This window comes from Anas platyrhynchos, chromosome 18, assembly GCF_047663525.1.
Source record: "Anas platyrhynchos isolate ZD024472 breed Pekin duck chromosome 18, IASCAAS_PekinDuck_T2T, whole genome shotgun sequence".
NCBI lineage: Eukaryota > Metazoa > Chordata > Aves > Anseriformes > Anatidae > Anas > Anas platyrhynchos.
The window spans coordinates 12,698,432-12,716,748 of record NC_092604.1 but is presented as its reverse complement, the minus strand read 5'-3'; the positions used below and the strand labels follow the sequence as shown (position 1 = coordinate 12,716,748).

Sequence of the window (18,317 nt, the reverse complement as noted above, 5' to 3'; positions counted from 1 at the left end):
CCTAAGGAAAACAGTGGGGAATGGTGAAGATGAGGGAGCCTTCTGGTAATGAACCAAGAACCAGGAGTGTGCCTGCTGCTCCGAGTGAAGCGGCACTGGAGATGACATTGTTACCTATGAAGAGAGATTAAAGGAATTCATGGCACCATGTTAAAAACTTAAGGGAAGCACCAAAGCAACAAAGCTGGATCCATGTTCTTGTAACAACATCCTGGGGGTTGCTGGATTTGTGCTGATTGCTGAGGTCAGGCTGATCGTTCTTCTCTGCCATATAATGTGGATGTGACGTTGGTTTTTATTCTCATAATGGGTGTTGTTGATAGCTTTCATGCCTAAATAAACTAATTCAAATATTTTCATAGGTTTATCGTGCATTTGAAGTAAATCCATTCAGAGGCTGAAAGGAGATGGCAGCCAGGGTACTCTGCAGCGCTTGGTCCTGCTCTCTGGGCAGCTCAGACTGTCTGCGGAGCTGCAGCATTGTGAGGGAGAGTTTCCAAAGAGGAGGCTTCTGTTTCCTAAGTGGCCTACAATGGTAGTCACAGTTTTTGTTTTAAACGCTTCTGTGGCATTACATACTGTGCCACTGAGCTTCAGGCTTCCCTGGAAATAATGATCTAAGACAAAGAAGAATACTGAGACAATGCATGGTAACAGAGGAACAGGCTGAAAATACCTGGACTGGAGCATTGTTTGGTCATCCAAGTGGCACTAGAATGTGGTCAAGTCTGATGGCAGATGTGGACTGGCAGAGACCACAAGAGCTCTTTGCACAATACTAGCAGAGACTAGCTAGCAGTCTTCTCTTCCAAATTCTTGTGAATCTTTTCTCTTTTTAAAAAAAAGTCACCGAGGCAGCAAGACTGACATACTAGAAAATGCATTTAAGTGGAGAGTCATGAATGTTTAAACTGGCTAATGTGCACCGTATCCAGCGTGAATTTGCAATATTGAAAATGCCAGCTTCCTCATGTGCTGCCACTGGGGACCTCAAGGAAGAAATTCTAGAGAAGCTGTTGGTTAAACTTTGCTATTAAGAGTTGCTGGGATTTAATCAGAACAGCATTTATTCTTAAAAACTTCTTAATCCTTTGAAATTAAAACTTTTTGTTAGCATTGGAAAAATACAGATCTCAATGCTGTCTAAAATACAGTATTTACTTTCTTATTTGTAAGACAGAATTACTAAATATGTATTATCTACAGCACAGACTTTCGTTGTAAAAAAGTTGTGTTACTTTTCTCCTTCATCTTGCAAATTGCTGAGTTATGTATTCGCTTGAGACCAGGAGCAGGGATCACCTACTACAGCAGATGTGTTCTGCTGCTGAATGGTTCTGCAAGCAGTTTTAACTGAATGCTCTTTATTGAAATAAGATAAGATCTTTTGAAAACTCTCAGATCTGGGCATCCTCTACAGTAAGAAACTTGTAATGAGCAGCATTGGTGCTTGAGAGTTTCTGTGGGTTTGGGGCAGGACCTGGCTTGAAGGAGAATGCCCCTAACTTTGACGCTTCCCCACAAAGCACGACCACAGCCTTACTGCTGCGCTGGGTGTTTGTCTGTTCGCAGTGCCCGCTGCAGCTGACCTGTACCTCAGCTCTTTGTGTCGTTGCTCTTGTTCAGCAAAATGTTTTGGATTGGATGCAGATGGAAAGCTGATGCAGGAGCTGTTGGAGAGTTCTTGCTGTCATACTAAAGGGAGAGGCAGATCGTGTATTGTAAGCAACCTGTATGTGTTGGTGAACTTGTGAACGTGCTGCTGTGGCTGCGCTGCTGTTGAACAGAGATTGGTGATGCAGACAAGACACGGGAAGCAGGACATGGTGCTTCAGAGTGTGCAAGGAGAAATTTTTCCATGGTTTTTCCATGGTCTAACCTACTGATGGAGGAACTAGCGGGTAGCTCAAAGGAAAAAGGTCTGCATCTCTTACGTAGGAATGTCTGAAATGTTTTCTTCTACATTGGTGAGTGGTCACAAAACACCAACCTGTTGGAGAGCCCAGGAAGTCGCTAATGATACTTCATGGCAGTAAGCCTGTATGTTAAATGATACCTGCAGAGACTATCTTCTAGGAATTCAAATTGAATAGATATTTATTTCCTGGGAGGGTTGTGTTGCCTTGTTGTGAGAGAAGCAACTGTGTGAGATACCAGATGCGTTTCATGTATAGCCTATTTGTGAGCTTGCGTGTGTTTCTTTTTAACGCCTTTAGAAATATTAACAGATAAGATCGTTAGTCATTTAGAATAAGCTATTTTATCCTATCTGATGTGCCTAGAATAAAAAAAAAAGTCTGCTCTGATTTTAGTTTGAAGCATAAGAGTGTTTTTGATTAAGTACAAATAGGGCTTTTCTGAATATGAAATTATACAGGAATAGACTCATTGCTGAGATCTAGTGTGTCACCGGAATGGCTGTCCTTGGGTGAGGTAAGAAGTTACTGCCTCATGCAATTTTCACTTGATGAGAAGTGCAAACCACCAAGCTGATCTAGTTCTGTTTGTCTGTCTCACTCCCCATTTCATTTCCCACACGGGGAAGGAATGCCGTGATTTCCAGCATGCAGGCTGCAGCACGTGCTGCTCCGTGTGTGTGCTGCTTCAGCCTCACTGTCCTGCGGAGAACTCATTCTCCTGGGTTGACGAGTGACCTCTTGGTCTTTTCCCCATCCCGGTTGTGTGTCAAATGCTGCTGGTTGGCAGGCTGCAGCGTAGGTCAACCCGCAGTCTTTGGGGTGTGAATCACAACAGGAAAGAAACTGGGGCACTGCAGCTTTTTGAGTTAAGCTGGAGGATGCTAGGGAAGGAGTGTCCCAGTTCTTCTTCTCAATATTGTGGCTGCTTCCCGCTATGGTTCTGGAACAAAAAGCCTCAAAACTAAGGCTGTGGACAGAAATACGGGGATAGAAAGTGGCTAGGAGATGAAGGTCTGCAAAGGTGCTGGGATCCGCAGGGCAAGGCTTGGGCAGTAAGAAGCCCAGCATGGCGCTAAGCTGCGCTGTGTGCTTGAGGAGGTAGAGCTGCGATTCTGTTTTGGGGAACGTGATGTAACTTCGGGCATAGATCCAGAACTTCGCTTAAGCCAAATCTGTCTCTGGGAAAACTGACATTGCAGATGGTTTCATTTCAGTGTAATGTAATTCTTTTTATTAATTTAGTTAATTCTTCAACTGTAACTGAATGTAGTCTGTTCTATGGAATTCTCTGATTCTGAATGTCGATGTCAAATTCTGACTGCTTCACTAACAGGTGAGTACTTCAAAGTAGCTTCTGGTTTCCAGCACTCAGTTTAGCCAGAAGAGCAGGAATGCCTGCTGGAAGTCAGAAATCAGTTTAACATTTCAGACATGGAGAGTCTAGTAGTGGTTTCTGTCTAGTCTCAAGATGAATGCTTCACTATTAATTATTTATGTACCATCTAATTGCGATTTTTTTAAAGATGCCGCCAAGAAGTTCTCCTTTTAAGATATTTTAGTTTTTATTTATAGGACTCAATTTCACAGGCATTCTGTTTTGGATGTTTCTGACTGGTTGAGCCCTCAAACTATTTTTTCCTTTTGTTACATCATAATTTGATATCTGCAGTTATTCCTACTGATGTGCGTTCCTTTCTGAGGTTGCCTGGTGTGGTTCTCCAGAACACGGTGTTTTCTTTCTTCCAAGGATTGTGCACTTGCTTACACCATGCTTCCCTGTTCCTTTTTAGCCTTCCTGCTAGGGTAGTGATGTTTTCCCCTTAGACCAATCTTTTTATTTAACTTACCCACGAGCTAAAAATGTGAGTTACGCTCTGTACATTGCTGTTTCCTTTTACCTTAATCAATTAATCTAATGAACTAATTGATTGGTTTTAATTCTTAAACTTGGATTTCTTTACTGGAGTGACTTATTTTGGCTGGTGTTTTTTTTCCCTCTTTTTATTTTTTGCTCTACTACCTGGAGGAATCCGTGTGTTCACCTGTTTGCAGTTACACATACTTGTTTGCATCACTGCAACCAAAGGTCCCCAGGTTCCGTCCCCATCTCTGTCTTCCTCGGTGCGGACAAATGCTCTCCAGGATATCTTCCAGTAGCTTCCTCCCCAGTCTTGTCTGACCGCCGCTGTCCTTGCACTGTGAGCTCTAGTGCCGGGAGGTGGCTTGGGTGGTTCCTGCGTTCTGGTGTTATCACTGCACCTCTGTTTACCAAGTGTGTGCCTGCCTGGCTGCTCCTGAGAACCTGGAGCACAGGAGCCTTTTCTCAAACTGGCATGAGAACTGAGCAAGCAGGAGCAATGCTAGACTCAGTGTGTGTTGTGTGCAGTGTCCGGGTTTGCTGTGGGAAGTACCTTCCCAGCTCTTAGCTGGACTGTTGCTTTGTAATTATTTATTTGGCTGGAAAATTCCAGCCTTCTGAAGGCTAAACCAGATGCAGCTTTGCCAGGAATTGTATTACTTGGAAAATAATAAAACTCGTATGGCTGTACAGTCTGCAGGTGAAGCTGGATGCTGAGCATGTTGGTAGAAGTGATCTGAGTCTTTTATTAGCTATGGTTCCTAGTGCTACCATTGCCTTCCTTCACAGGCTGCTTATGTGGTGGTGAGCGGCAAGGGTTTCTCTTCAGTGGAGACGAAAGCAATGCTGTACAGCGTGCAGGGTGTCAGGATCTAAAATAGCAAACATCTGCACAAGTAGAAGGCTGCTCATAGTCTGCAGATATTTATGCCCCACACTGCACTCAGTCCATGTGAATTGTGGTTTTTATCTGTATCTCTTGGTTTGTTGATACTTTTAACATGAGGGAAAACTATTTTGCTATTTCTCTGTCTGTTATTTTGACACTAATCAACTTTGCAGATCTTGTTTTGTTTGGTGTCTGGGTACATCACAAAAAGAGTTGCTGAAAGAGTTCAATTATAATATCAGCATCTCTGCCAAATGTATTGAGCCGTTCTGAAAAGCGACTTGTCTTTTCTGACCCAGATACACAGTTTCCAACTGTGGGAGATGCTGCCAGAAAGGCTCTTGGCAGAAGGCCAGCAAAAAAATTTACTGCAGAAAAACACAGCATATTTTCGGCAGCACCATGTGCAGTGTGACGAAAACTTACCTGTCTGCCCAATGCGAAGCAGAAGTTAAAATCAACCTGCAACTTCAAGTTGCAAGCCTCTTATTCCTATTTGTAAAAGTAACAAAAAGATAGGTTGCACCTTTTCTCACCCACTCTGTGTAAATACCAGTTCTGCTCCATTGCCTTGTGTGATGCTCCCCAGTCTGTGCTGGATGCTCACCCGTTTGTTGTGAGCACCCTGCGCTGTCCTTGCTGTGCTGCTGACACAAACGTGGAGCAATCTTGGGGTGGCATGGGCTGTAAGCTGTAGTTTCCAGGAGCAGCCATTGGTAAGGGGATAGGCTGGGGGGGTGGTTTTGCTTCAGCTGGCTGCTACCTTGCTCAGGGCCTTCTAAATCTCCAGGCTTGGGATTTACCAGTCAGCTTTTACGGAGGGCAAGTACCTGCTTCTGCTTTTCACTTGCCTGCACTTGAAGGTAGGGGAGCAGGTTCGGTGCTCCTGGCTGTTTAAACACCTCCTTCCCAGGGTACAAGTGCCAGACGCAGGAATGTGCCCTATGCAAAGGCCTTGTCTGAAATTCTTTTCCTTGTTTGTCTTGTGCCAATGCATAAACTGCCTCTGTGCGGGATGGGATGTTTAATGGAAACACTGAGAGACTGTCATGGTGTTTTAGTAACATTTCTAATGTGTCAGATCCCCAGTGGCGTAAAACCACCCTGCAGACTCTGCTCGGCTCCTCCAGATCAAGAGACAGCGAGTGTTTACTCTGTTTTGTGCTTTAGGTCAACGTGATCTACAGGTAAAGTGACTGTCTTGAGTTCACCAAGGGCTCATTAGTGCTAGGAGCTTTGTCTAGAAGTTTTTTGCAGGTGTAGGTGGCAGCCCTTGCATCGGACAACCATGTGTTACACTATTGTGTCGTTAGTCTGGGCCTCAGCTGCTGCTCCCTGAGGACGTGGGGACACGTATCCTGCTGTAACCTGCAAGTAAAATGGGGCTGTTGGATTTATGGGATTGCTGCTCGCTCCACATAATGCTTTCTGATGTGTTCAGTGCTGAGCCGTGTTCTGCTGCCTTGGTCCATATGGTTGGAGCAGATTTGATTTTTAGTTTTCCTTAATTTAATTCTGCGTGTTGTCAAACGTGCTTTGTTCTGTACATTGCGTCTGCGTTTTTGTAGTAAACTTCCTGTTTAGTCCTTTATTTAAAAAAAATCTCTGAAGTCTGGACCAAATTAGGCTTTCATTCCGTTGCGTGTTTCTGTGAAATATTCTTAGGATGTCAGTGACTTGCAGGTCATTAACGTGACTTTCGTGTATGTCAGCTTCAACTCAGCTTTCGGGATTTTTTTTTTTTTAGTTGAGTTGTTGTAATGACGGGGACTAGTGGAAAGTGAAGTCCCTTTTTATTTCAGCTGTGTATGCCCAGACCTCAGCCATTCACTGCTGAGAAAAAGGGTAGGTAGAATGGAAATCATAAATGTCTTCATGCAACTATTGCTCATCACTGAAACTTGAGCCCCTCTTAAAGACAAGATGGCTATGGCCCATTTAAGGCAGAGAATTGGGATATAGTGGTGGTTTTGCTTTGTCTTTCTAGTAAAAGATTCACAGCTGTGAAACATTCCTTTTCAGCCTGTTTCAGATTTTCAAAGAACACTGAAAAGCTCTCAATACACACAGAATTGCACCCTGAGGTATGGCAGTTTTCAGAGCTCATCAGAGAGCCTGTAGACTTGCCCTCTAGACAGCAGGCTGCTCAGTAACGTACTGAAGCACCAGAATTTGCTCAGCCAGCTATCCTTGTCCATCTGCTTTCAATACACTGCACAAGCTGATAAGCAACAGCTTGCAGTAGTCTTAGGAGGGAGTCCAGGCTGGGGTGTTGCTTGGAGTCTAGAGACATCGTGCTGGGCATATGCTAAAGTCAGCAACACATTCCAGTGCCCTTCTCTCTGCCTGGAATTGCCAAGTTACAGTTACCAGAGAAGACGGCAAACTGAAAATGTGAAATGTAGGAGTCGCAGGGAAGAACGGGGTATGTGAAGGTGGTTCTCTCTTCAAACTAAATCCCACCTGATTCGAAATAGATGATCTGGAAACATGTCTGGTAAAAGTCTCTCTAGCTTGCCATCTGCTGACTCAAAAGAATATTACTTATTATTACTACTGCTTATAGAAGAGCTAAGCAAAAAGACCTCAGGGTCTGGTCAGTTCTGGAGATGGTGCAAAGCTAGTGAGTTTGGAAGTGCTTACGACTAGCTCATAGCCCAAATAGTGCCAAAGCAGTAATCCTGCCTTGTTTATGCTCCCGGCTGACCCTGCTTGGCTTTCAGGGTCTCTTAAGGTAGGAATCCGGTCCCATTAAAGAACATCTTCCTTGATTGCTTCTAGGAAGCGATTTGGTTGAGTATTAACATAACTTGGTAGGATATATAGCCTTTGTGAGAAGAAATTAGATCCTTCAGGGTTTTTATTAGCTTGCTTTTCCCAAGCATTTTTAGTATGAGTGCATTTAACTCTCTTGGGGTTTCTTCCCTGGCAGTGTTCAGCTGCTGAAGCAGACAGGCCTCGGCATAGTGTTCTTGTCTGGCTGCTTTTTTTTTAAACTCAAATTTACATCCTAAATCCTGTGGCATGAGATACAAATAAATAATTATAAGGCACTTACTATCAAAGCTATTGGTCCTGTAAACCCACTGCATTTCTTGATGGAGAAAATCGTAAAGAAGAATTTGTGGTTGCCTTTGCCCTTCCCTTGGAATGCTTAAGTCTCTATCAGATACAGTATTTTAATTATTTCCTGTTACACCTCTAAAGTTTAAACATCTACTCAACTTTCAAGTCATCTCACCTGTGTTGCTGCCAAACTTGCCTTTAATTTCTAACTAGAGAAGCAGGACTGACATAGGAGAAAAGTAAAATATTTGAGTGTGTGTGTTGAGTGTGTGTCTGCAGAAATTTACTGACAGGGCTTCCAGTTCCTTCAAGATGTTGCTGAAAAGCTGATGCAACAGTATGTGCAATGAAAGGAAAACAGTTTTCTGCAAGGACTTGCATGTTGTGCTGTGCAGTGAGCTTAGCCTTTCTTCTCTTGCACACCAACTGCTTGGTCATTCTCCCAGTCTAGTACAAGAGGGCTGCTCTTACAGGCTCTTTCAGCTGTTGTGTGCTGCAAAAAGACATACAAGGGCAGAAAAAGCAGTGCAAATTATTGCAGCTGAACGTTGTCACAACTAGTATGCCTTCAGTTTGTTGTAATGCACTTAGTTTTTTTTAATAACAGCATACAGTTATTGCTACCTGGAGTCTTAGCTCATGTTGTACAGCAGCTGACGCACTCAGGATCAAAGGCTGCACTGGGAATTTCAGCTGATAATTACTTTTTGATAATTAAATATAGTGTAAAAATAGAAGGCTTTTCAAGTTGCTTTCATACAGAACATATTTGAGACTTTGGATTTCCCGTCTTCCTCATCAGAAACTGGGATTGCCAGTTGGCTGACAAACCGTGCTGAGGGGAGCTCTAACCGGCATGGGACAGTGGTTACATACGTGTGGGCACCTCACAGAAAGTTGCTTTCTCTAACATCTTGTATTGCTCTGAGATGAACTGTTCAGCGAGTCCTTCCCCACCATGAATCCAGCTTGCTTTATTCTGCGGTTCGATATCTTGTTCTGCACTGAGCACTTTTTGGCATTACCATGTTGTTTCTTCTGGTTTCAAGTTATTTTTTCATGTGTGTTTGTGTTTTGTGTGTTGTTTTTTTTTTCCAGGTGAATTACAGAAAGTGACTCTCGGAGCATCTTGGCTTTATGAACTCTTGAGCTGTCAAGGGACTGAGAGGCTTATGAAGAGGTTCTGTCAGGCAAAACAGCGCTTAGCAAAGACACCAAGGAGGAGGGAAAAGGAGAAAGGAAGAGAAAAGCTGAAACACTAACAAACCATGGTAGGTATCTGTCATCTTCGTAGGGCTGCTTTAGTAATATTCTCTGCTGAGAATATTCTCTGCGTGGGGCCTGATAAAACAAGACTGAAGGGATATTCTGACCTTGCACTAAATGAGAGATGGTACTGCATGCTTTGAGCAAAGCAAATGAGGTTTGATATTTTGTCAGCCTTTTTAAACCAGAGAGTTGTCTTGTGAGCCTGCATTACATGAATTATTAAATATGAATGAAGGGGATGCTCATAAGGTTTTCTAATAAAACCAGCATTGGCAAGCTGTAGCAGACAGCACGAATGACCTTGAACTTGCAGACTGCGTAACTGAATGCTGCTCTTCCCCTTCCACCCTCCCTCACAAAAGCGAGTGTTGATTATTCATATTTGTGTGTGTGTGCATGAAAAGCTGATTGCAAGTAGTTCTGTGCGCGCTTTGTTAATAGCGTAGATGAGATGTGTGTAAACAGTACACACCGAGTGTATCTGACTGGTTGAGGGGTCGTTTCCTGTCTGCCCAGTATTAGTTGCAAATTGGGATTGTCTGAGACAATGGATTGTGATCAAGGATCGCGATGATAAGGTTCTAAAGTCAGGTTCACAAAAGGGCAGCATTACTGCTGAGAGAAACAAAATGAGAGTAAATGCAATAAACTGTAAATACAGCTCTAACATTTGTGTAGCTGCTTGTGGATGATATCCAGGACGTGTGTTTATATTTAAAAGCAAAACAAACAAAAAACCAGCAATGTAGAAGACCTGAGACAGGATTTTACCTGTTACAGAGCACAGAGAGGATGAACTTGTGACACAGCAGAGTTGTCAATACATTGTGCTTTAAAAAGTCTTGTTTTGCTATTATTTTTGGCTTAAATTGTAATGAAGAATTGATCTTGCCAGTCCCTGTCTGTTAGAAAAGAACACAAATGTCTTCTAAACTGAGTTACTGATTTGACTGTTTTCCTGATGGATATTTCATGAGATAAGAGATTGTGTGTGTGTGTGAGAATTAGGAACTCCAGCTTGTCAGTTTTCACTGCTGAAGTGAAACGCAGCTTCTTTGTGTACCAGGCTGCAGATAAGCCTCAGGAGGGGCCTTCTGGCAACATTTTGCAACCTGTGAAAGTGCTGGGGATGACACCAGACCACTGTCTGATGAGGTTTTACTATCTGAATTGTCTATTTGGGTAGGAGCGCAGAAGTTAGGGAGCAAATTGTGACATACACCTTTGAGGGACCTATGGATGTGATAAGCCAGGAAGCCTTGACAAGTTCCTTAACAAGGATTCAACCCAGAGGCCTTTCAGATCTTTCACAGCCCCCAAGAGTATGTGCTGTTCCAGGGTATGTGCTGTTAAACTCCTGAAGTGGAGGTAGAACTGAGGTAAAGCAGGTCCAGGTCCCTGTTTAGATCAGATAAGTCTCACTTGGATAAGTGTGTGGCAAACCATAACCTCCTGGCACAAGTCACCCCGTCAGTTACATTTACCTCTCTCAGCGCTGTCACTCAGGTATTGCAGTCTCACTGTAAACTCTTTAGTTAGCAGTCTAATCCCTTTCTATTCTTTCAAATTCTTAATAAACTATTTTTATGTCATTTCTTACCAGTTTCTCTCTGTCCTAATTTTCATTCATGCCTTTGTAAATCCCAGTGCAGTTTGCTAAGCCTCTCTCAGTACTAGGTGGTGCCTGTGACTTCATGTGCAGCAGCAACAAAACCATACGGGACTGGCTACTTCACTGCCTTCTAAAGGGGTTGCCATTGGCTCTAGCATGAACTGAGGAGAGGTACAGCTGCATTCAGCCTATCCAGAACGAGCAAAGTTGTATTTGGACAGCATCGATGCCTTCTGTAAACAGGAGTGTTCTCCTTGTCTGCCCTCCTCTACATGAGTATTGCCCCATCTGCTTTCACCCTGGGCTACTTAAGTTCTGAATTTCCCTGCTTTGAAATGTGATTACCTTTTGGAATCAAGGCCCTAGTTTTTCTCTTTGCTTTGAGCTATTGAGCCACTGAAGCTTGAGACAAGTCAGCAAAGATCACTGAAGTTCAGGATCTTTTGAGTTCCTGCAAGTATTCCTGGGCAGGTTGTTTCTCCCAGTTCTGTTACTCAGCCTGCATCTCCAGGATAATGAAGATCTTGCTTTGAGCAAGATCAGGGCCTACGTCTGTTCTCACTGGCTTTGAAAACCTAATCTAAATTAACAAGCAAGTCATCCCTAGGATGAGGAAAGTCAGAGACACTTGAAAGTGAAGGGAGTTGCCCAGGACCCTGGATTGGCTGTTGCAAAGCTGGGAATGAAACTCAGGTTTTTCTGGTCCCCTGATACAGCACGTAGCCTTATACACAGCTTCTTCAAAGAGAAGGGGGACAAGCAGGAGAGGAGGGCACTTCTGAAGTACAATTCATTTCATCTTAAAGTGGGATAAACATGAACTGTGCTCCAGATGTCCATGTTGGAGTTGCCAACAAAGTGATTCTAGAAGAGTTGCTTGTAGGCATCTAATCTAGGTGCCATAAAACCTACCAAAGGCCTTATACGTTTTACCAGTTTAATGCTGATTCTGCATTAGTGTTTGGTCTCTCCCTCCCTCTGATAATCTTCCAAGATTATAATCCATGATCATGAAAAAATACCTGCCTGCATCTGTCAGAGAGGATTCCCCTTCAGATGATGTCCTTCTGTTGATAACCCAATAACTTCTTCTTTTCCCCACTTTCCCACTTTTTAACAGAGATCTATCCGATCTTTTGCTAACGATGACCGCCATGTTATGGTGAAACATTCAACCATTTATCCATCTCCAGAAGAACTTGAAGCTGTCCAGAACATGGTATCAACAGTAGAATGTGCCCTTAAACATGTCTCTGACTGGTTGGATGAAAAGAACAAGTCTGCAAAATGTGAGGGTGACGTGGAAGCAGAGGAAGCTGCAGAAAGCAATGCCAAGTGAGTGAGTTGAACCTCATAATGTGTTACTGTACGGCTTTGAATGGGTTCTTTTCCTCCTAAATAAGCGTTGTAGTGTTCCTTGATTCTGTTGCATACAAGTATTCATAGAAGGAAGTGGATATATTTGCACTTCTTGAGGTGGAGCACACAGGATGAGTGCAGGGAATAGTAATACGTCCAATGTAGGCAGCAATTGCTTTATATTTCATTATTTTAATGTGATACAGTCAGGTTGCATTTTAGCAGACAAACTTCTCAGCAATTATAAGTGAATATATGTCCCTGTAACACACGAATGCAAATCCACAGCTGTGTAGCTTAGGGACTCCTTCAGTTTAAGAAAGAAAAGATTTTTTTGTAAACTCTCGTTGTTTATCCAGCAAACTAACTTTTATAAGGATTCATTATCTACTGTTATGTAGTGCTCTCCTGAGTGAAACATCTGTCTGCAGTATTTCTGAGTCAACTCCCTGACCCAGTGCCCAGTTTTGTTGTTGTAGTATAACTCCAGTAGTTGAGGAAGAAGCTGAAACAAATGGCTTCTTATTTTAGGTTTCTTGATGTATGACTTCTTAACTTGGGTGCTTCCAGTTCTTCAACACTTCCTGGCTAATCCGTCATGTGCTCTGCAGCTCCTGTCAGTGTTCTCTCACATCTGTGGATGAGGAAATGAAGCACTAGGTGGCTACCTGCACAAGCTGGAGAATTGGCCCACATGAACCCAATGAGGTTTAGAAAGTCCAAGTTGCAGGGTGCTGCACCTGGGCCGGGGCAGCCCCAGATATGGGGCTAAGATCACCTACGTGATCTTTAAGGTCCCTTCCAACCCAAGGTGTTCTTTGGCTCTCTGATTCTGTGAGACTAACAGCAAAGTTGTCATGACTTGAAAAATCTGATTTCCAGTTCTCTTCCTGTTAGAGAATTCTTCTCCACTGAACTTAGTCTGGTTACATCTGTAACACAACCTGCGCCAAAGGTGTAGACAAGGGCTCTTCTGATCTACTTTCCTATGGTGTGTGCAGTATTAAGAATGTCTGCTGCTACATGGGCTTTGCCCACTTATATTGTGTTCTCAAAGCTGATAAATAAAGTGTATTCTTTATCCATTTGTATTAGTTATGTTTTCTGACACCTTTTACGGTAGTGAAAATTTTATCAAGGCCTTTTAAAAATATGTATTATTTACCAGGACACCAAAAATTAAGTTGTTCACATTCAGGGGCAGGAGGAGGTACAGCCTACACTAGCAGTGGGAAATGGAAATGCAGATGCTCTATGCTATGTGCTTCTGGAGTAGGATACGGTTCAGTGTAGATAACGGAGGAAGAGCTAACTGAATCGGGAAGACTGTGTCAGTTCACAAATTGAAAATACAGTTTACTGGCTTAAAGTGAAAGACACTGATCACTGCTGTATTTATCAGTTATTTCTAAATTCATAGTGATGTATGTCTGAAAGTATAAGAGAAATGTTGCTTCCTGTTTTTTAACATTGGGGTTCCTACTTCTTGCCAGGCCTCTCAGATTTTCAGAGTAGCATTCGGGAAATGCAGTATAAAGCTGTACTATACCTCGCTACGTGAATGTACTTCAGTTTGGAAACAAGCAACGTGCTACTGCATTAATTCTAGAGGGGTGGAAGAAGCAGAAAGCGTCCATGACTTACTATTTTGCTGTTCTGAACAGCATTGTGGATTCTACAGAAAATTCTTCAAGTAAAGTAGCATTTTTCCACAGGTTTCTTTCTTAATGTTCAGGCTTTTCTTTGATTACCTCTACTACAAAGTTATGGGTTTGGGAACTATTGAAAGAAAGTGCTTGCTCTGCATGAAGTTTAAATGGAGCACCACCTACTCAGGATACACTGATCTACATCAGAAATGGTCAGCAGCATGAAGACCATCATATGATAGCCTTGAAAAAGTAAATGTACAAACAGTCCCTCATTTTGATTCTGTGGCTTTCTGTTTCCACTAATAAATATTTAACAGACACACTCATGAACACTGGCATTTTTGTGTTAGGCTGAGCTGTGTTATATCACTTTTTTGGTGTGAAATCTATTCAAATAGAAATAGCAAAACACTTAAATTCATGAATATTTTTACATAAATTAACGTATAAATTGGTTTAAGACAGAGGGATTGTATTGCCGCTGGAGAATAATTGCAGTAGACTGATAGGCTGCTTCTCCACAGACAGACAATTAGGTTCTGTCATCTTCTTGAGAAAGGTTCAGTGTCCTGCTGAAGGACTGTCTTTCTTTCCTTTCTTGCCATGCAGTGTACTGTATGTTTTGTGGGTGATTTCCTTGCATTACTGGCAGCATACCTACATGTCTTCTAAAGGGGATAACATAGGCACAGGATGGATTCTTCAAAAAAAAAAAAGTTAAAAAAAATAAAATAAAATTGAGTACCTGCATTAAATGCTTTTGAGATAACTGGATAGCCTTCTTGCTTTCACACCTGTGTGTGCAGGATGTTTTGTGCTTGAGCTCTGTTACAAATCTGGAGTAACTATCCATGTAGTATTAGATTTATAAAATAGTTTGTGAATTTATGCATTTGCTTTGGGGCAGATTATTTTACTAATCTCTTTACAAGCTAAGAGGGGCTAAAATAGTATATTTCCCCACAATGTAAAACATCTTTATGGCAGTTACAAACTGTATCTAAAGGAATTCTAGGTTTTCACACTTACTTGCATCAAGGTACTGGTAAAGAAGCAGAGCATGCTGGAAGTTGAGAGGCTGTTTTTTTAACAGTATTTGCTTGTTTGCTTCTGGCTGTTTCAAGAAGAGTGGAATTACCACTTGGTTTTCCAAGTCCCTTTTTTTTCTACTCTGTTGTGTAAGCATCCATTGCTGCATTTCCGTTTAAAATGCATAGGCAAAGTTAGTAAAATGATTTGATGAAGATACTTCTGAGTGAAGCTTAGGATTTCTCAGGGTCTATTTGATGATCATTGATCACAATGGGATTGGTTGGTTTGTTTTTGTTTTTATCCAGTCTATCCTTTTGGACGATAAGAATGACAGGAGCGGGGTGCTGTCCTTCTGGCAGCAGTGGTTTGCCACTTTCACTGATTACATACTTTCTGTGGTTTTTATAACAGAAATGTGCCACTAGTTGGTGCCACAGTGTTTGAGATGCGTCATGTGGCAATACCTGGCTTTGAACTATCAAAGGTGCTTTTCTTGCATTTTTTTCCTTGCTGTTTTTATGCAAGTTTTGTGTTTTTTTGTAGCCTAATAAATTGTTTTTTGTTGCATTTTTCTTCTTGATGCTCAGAACTAAAATGTTCTTATGTTGCTCTGAAAGTTGCTTGCTGTGATCTGTAAAAGTTCCCCTGAAAGTTAGAGGGGAGTAGAACCGAGTATTCAGGCATCTATTCCTGTAGGTTTCGGTGGTGAGACTTGTTGAAGAAATTGGGCCTGGAAGTCTTTCTATAATTAGAAGCTTTCCTGAAACATCAGTTTGTACTATGTGCTAAAACTTCAGAAGTTGTTTTTACAATTTTTAAGATAAAAGTTTGAGTTTATGGATCGACTAAAAGAAGCATTGAAAAGGTATGTGGCCATGTTTGGAGTTGAAGCATTGCTAAAAGACAACTCAGATCACTTCTGCTAACAGGAAAACTTTGTCGGTTTAATTATTGTACTCTTGGTAGATATGCAGATAGTTAATTTTGGTGTTTTATTTTGTGTGTGTGCTTTGTGTCTTAAGCTAGGCAACTTCTGCATTCATGTGAATTGCAAACCAGTGTTTCAGTTTTGTCCTTTTTTTCCATTGGAGCTACTTGGATAAAAGCACTCTATGCTTTTCATTTTCTGATCAGTGGTATGCCACTTTAGCACTGTAATCAGACCAATCCATTTGTCTCTTCACTGTGATAGCATAATGCAAGTATTTTGAACATGTGAAAATACCATTTTAATTACTCAGAATTATTTCGTTTCCAGGGATCAAAGTGGTCGGACCTTGTGTGGTGTTATGAGAATTGGCTTGGTTGCAAAGGGCTTGCTGATAAAAGATGATATGGATTTGGAGCTGGTTCTCATGTGCAAAGAAAAACCCACAAAGACGTTGTTATGTATAGTCAAAGACAATCTCCCAGTTCAAATTCAGGTGAGTTAATTTAGGGTAGTCCTGTAATAATGACTGACAGCACTGCAAGGTGTATTTGGGTAAAGGCTGGAACTTCTTCCAGCAAAAGAGGCAAATGACAGAGATTAAAGAATACACTTTGAATCTAGGACATCTAAGGAATGTAACATCTTTAATGGGGTGTTATGAAGTAGCTATTTACAAAACTTAACATCTTACTCCTGATGCTGCCTAATCCCAATTTGTGATGTCAGTTTTCCTGTGCTGGCAGCTAACCTTTCTATTTGGTAACTAACCAAGCTGATTTTTGTTCTCTGCTCCAATCCACTAACGTGAGCTAAATTGCAGTCCCAGAAATCCTCCCTGCTCAAGCATGTGAGTTGGTCTACGTTGTTGTCCCCTGTCCCCCTGCCTGAACTAAGTTCTACATTGCAGCAGCTTTGCTTTGCTTTGCTTAGGCTTTTCCAAAATAAGTGCCTCTCCACTTCTGAAGTGAGAACAAGACAATTTAGGTGATCACTCATTTTAGCTTATGTTACTCATGAGCTCATAATTCTTTTTTATCTACAGCTATTTCATTCTAAAGTTGGCATTCAATAGGCATCACTTAAAGCTAATGTTGGTCTCTGTAAAGTAGCCAGGGTTAATACCTTTTTGACAGAGTTCTGAGCTTGAGTCCAGCTTCCAGATTGAGACGTGCCCTGTTCATGAGACACCGTGCCCCAAAATACTCCGGTGCAGGTGCCTCTCTCCAAACCAGGTCCAAAGGGGATTGGTTTCTCTCCTGATCTGTTTTTCTGCCTTGTGTTTATTTTTACATAGATAGACAATGTGATCTGCCATTTTTGACAGTTGTTTGTTTTCACTGTTCATTTGTTCACACAAAGGGCTTGTTTTAATGAGGTAATACCATGCCTGCAGATGTAGCCCTATCCATAGCTGAAAATGATAGGAATATATTGAATGGTAGAGAGTAAACTTCACTGTTTATATTTAGGTGTGAGTTGAGAAGGGTTGAAAATAAGAAAAGTTGACATATGCTTGTTTTTTTTAATAAAAAAAAAAAAAAGGCAAGAACAGCAGAACAGCCATAACTATAAGACATACAGACTGCAATAAACTCTGGGGACAGCAGGTAAGGTCTTATGGGGAAGCAACCTGACGGAAAGGATTACAGAACAGTTGGGGTAAGAGGAATCTAGTGAAACAAGCTACAACTATTATGGCAATAAGGAGAGGTTCTGCAAACATATTGGAGAGACGAGGAAGGTGCAGGTTCATTAGTGGGCAAAACTAGCACATGATGTACAGAGACATTAACAACTTCTGCTTTATTGTTCTTTGAAAGTTAGCCATGAGCATGCTTAAAGAATTTCATCCCAAAAATAAAGAAGTTGAAGTGCAGGCCACAACAAGAGAAGTAGTAGTTAGAACACAAGTTAAATACGTTCTAACTTCATAATCTTGCTTAAACATACAAATACAAGCAGCTGACTTTAGGATTCATCTTTGGTTATCTCTGTACTTCTGAAGGTTGAGAGAAGACCCAAAGGGCACTGAAATACCTTTCAGACACAGATCAGTTGAGAGAATTCTGACACAAACTAGTGGAACACATTATTAGGCAACTTATATTACTATCTACAAAAGAAGTCTAAGCAAGAAATAAAATGCTTGAGAACAAATCAATTTTAAAAATGCACTTACTGATGTCTTGTCAAGAGAGGAAGGTTAGGTTTTCCAGGCATTCTCAGGAATCTTCTGGGGCTGGTATTAATGAGGTGGGTGACGCTGGAGAGTCTTGCATTCAGTTTCAAGTGCTGTGTGAAAAGGGAGTGAGACAGATGGACAGTCAAGTTGGAGAAAATCAAAAGAGAAGACTGAGAATGAGCACCTAGAAAAACACTGAAGAAAGATGAAAATGATTGTGTTTGGAAAAAGGCAAGATGGAATGCAGGTGTAAGCTTCAAAAAGACATTAATGGCTTTTTATAAAGGGACAGGCATTCAGTACCTTGCATGGCTACCAAAGGTAATTTAAAGTGTAATTTAAAAAGTAACTGGAAGTATAGCAAGGGGCAGTTGTGTTGTAAAAAAAAAAAAAAAAAAAAAAAGCTGTCTATATATGTGGGAATCAGAATAAACTGTTTAGCAAAGTGGTGAAATCCTTTTTGCTGGGGCATTGAAGGCTAGCTTAGACATGGTAAGAAATGGGCCAGGTGAGCCACTGCAGCCTGCTGTCCATTCGCACTGGCAGGC

General features: G+C 41.7%; 1 protein-coding gene and 1 long non-coding RNA gene across 15 annotated transcripts in view; one reads left to right on the top strand and one right to left on the bottom strand.

Moving 5' to 3' along the window:
* Positions 1–18,317, top strand: part of STRBP (spermatid perinuclear RNA binding protein) — a 67,767-nt gene that overhangs the window by 14,026 nt on the left and 35,424 nt on the right. For all 14 annotated transcript variants that reach the window (XR_003501038.3, XR_005259945.2, XM_027470911.3 and 11 more), the window contains exons 2-4: positions 8,831–9,003; positions 11,734–11,948; positions 15,915–16,080. Coding sequence is in view for 12 of the 14 variants with exons in the window: in XM_027470911.3 (XP_027326712.1) it covers positions 9,001–9,003; positions 11,734–11,948; positions 15,915–16,080 (384 nt within the window). In the remaining 2 variants the exon portion in view is untranslated. The remainder of the gene's footprint in view (positions 1–8,830; positions 9,004–11,733; positions 11,949–15,914; positions 16,081–18,317) is intronic.
* The window catches only part of LOC139999017 (uncharacterized), a 32,789-nt gene continuing 32,026 nt past the window's right edge, over positions 17,555–18,317 (bottom strand). The window contains exon 3 of the long non-coding RNA XR_011803985.1: positions 17,555–17,879. This is a non-coding gene — a long non-coding RNA (uncharacterized lncRNA). The remainder of the gene's footprint in view (positions 17,880–18,317) is intronic.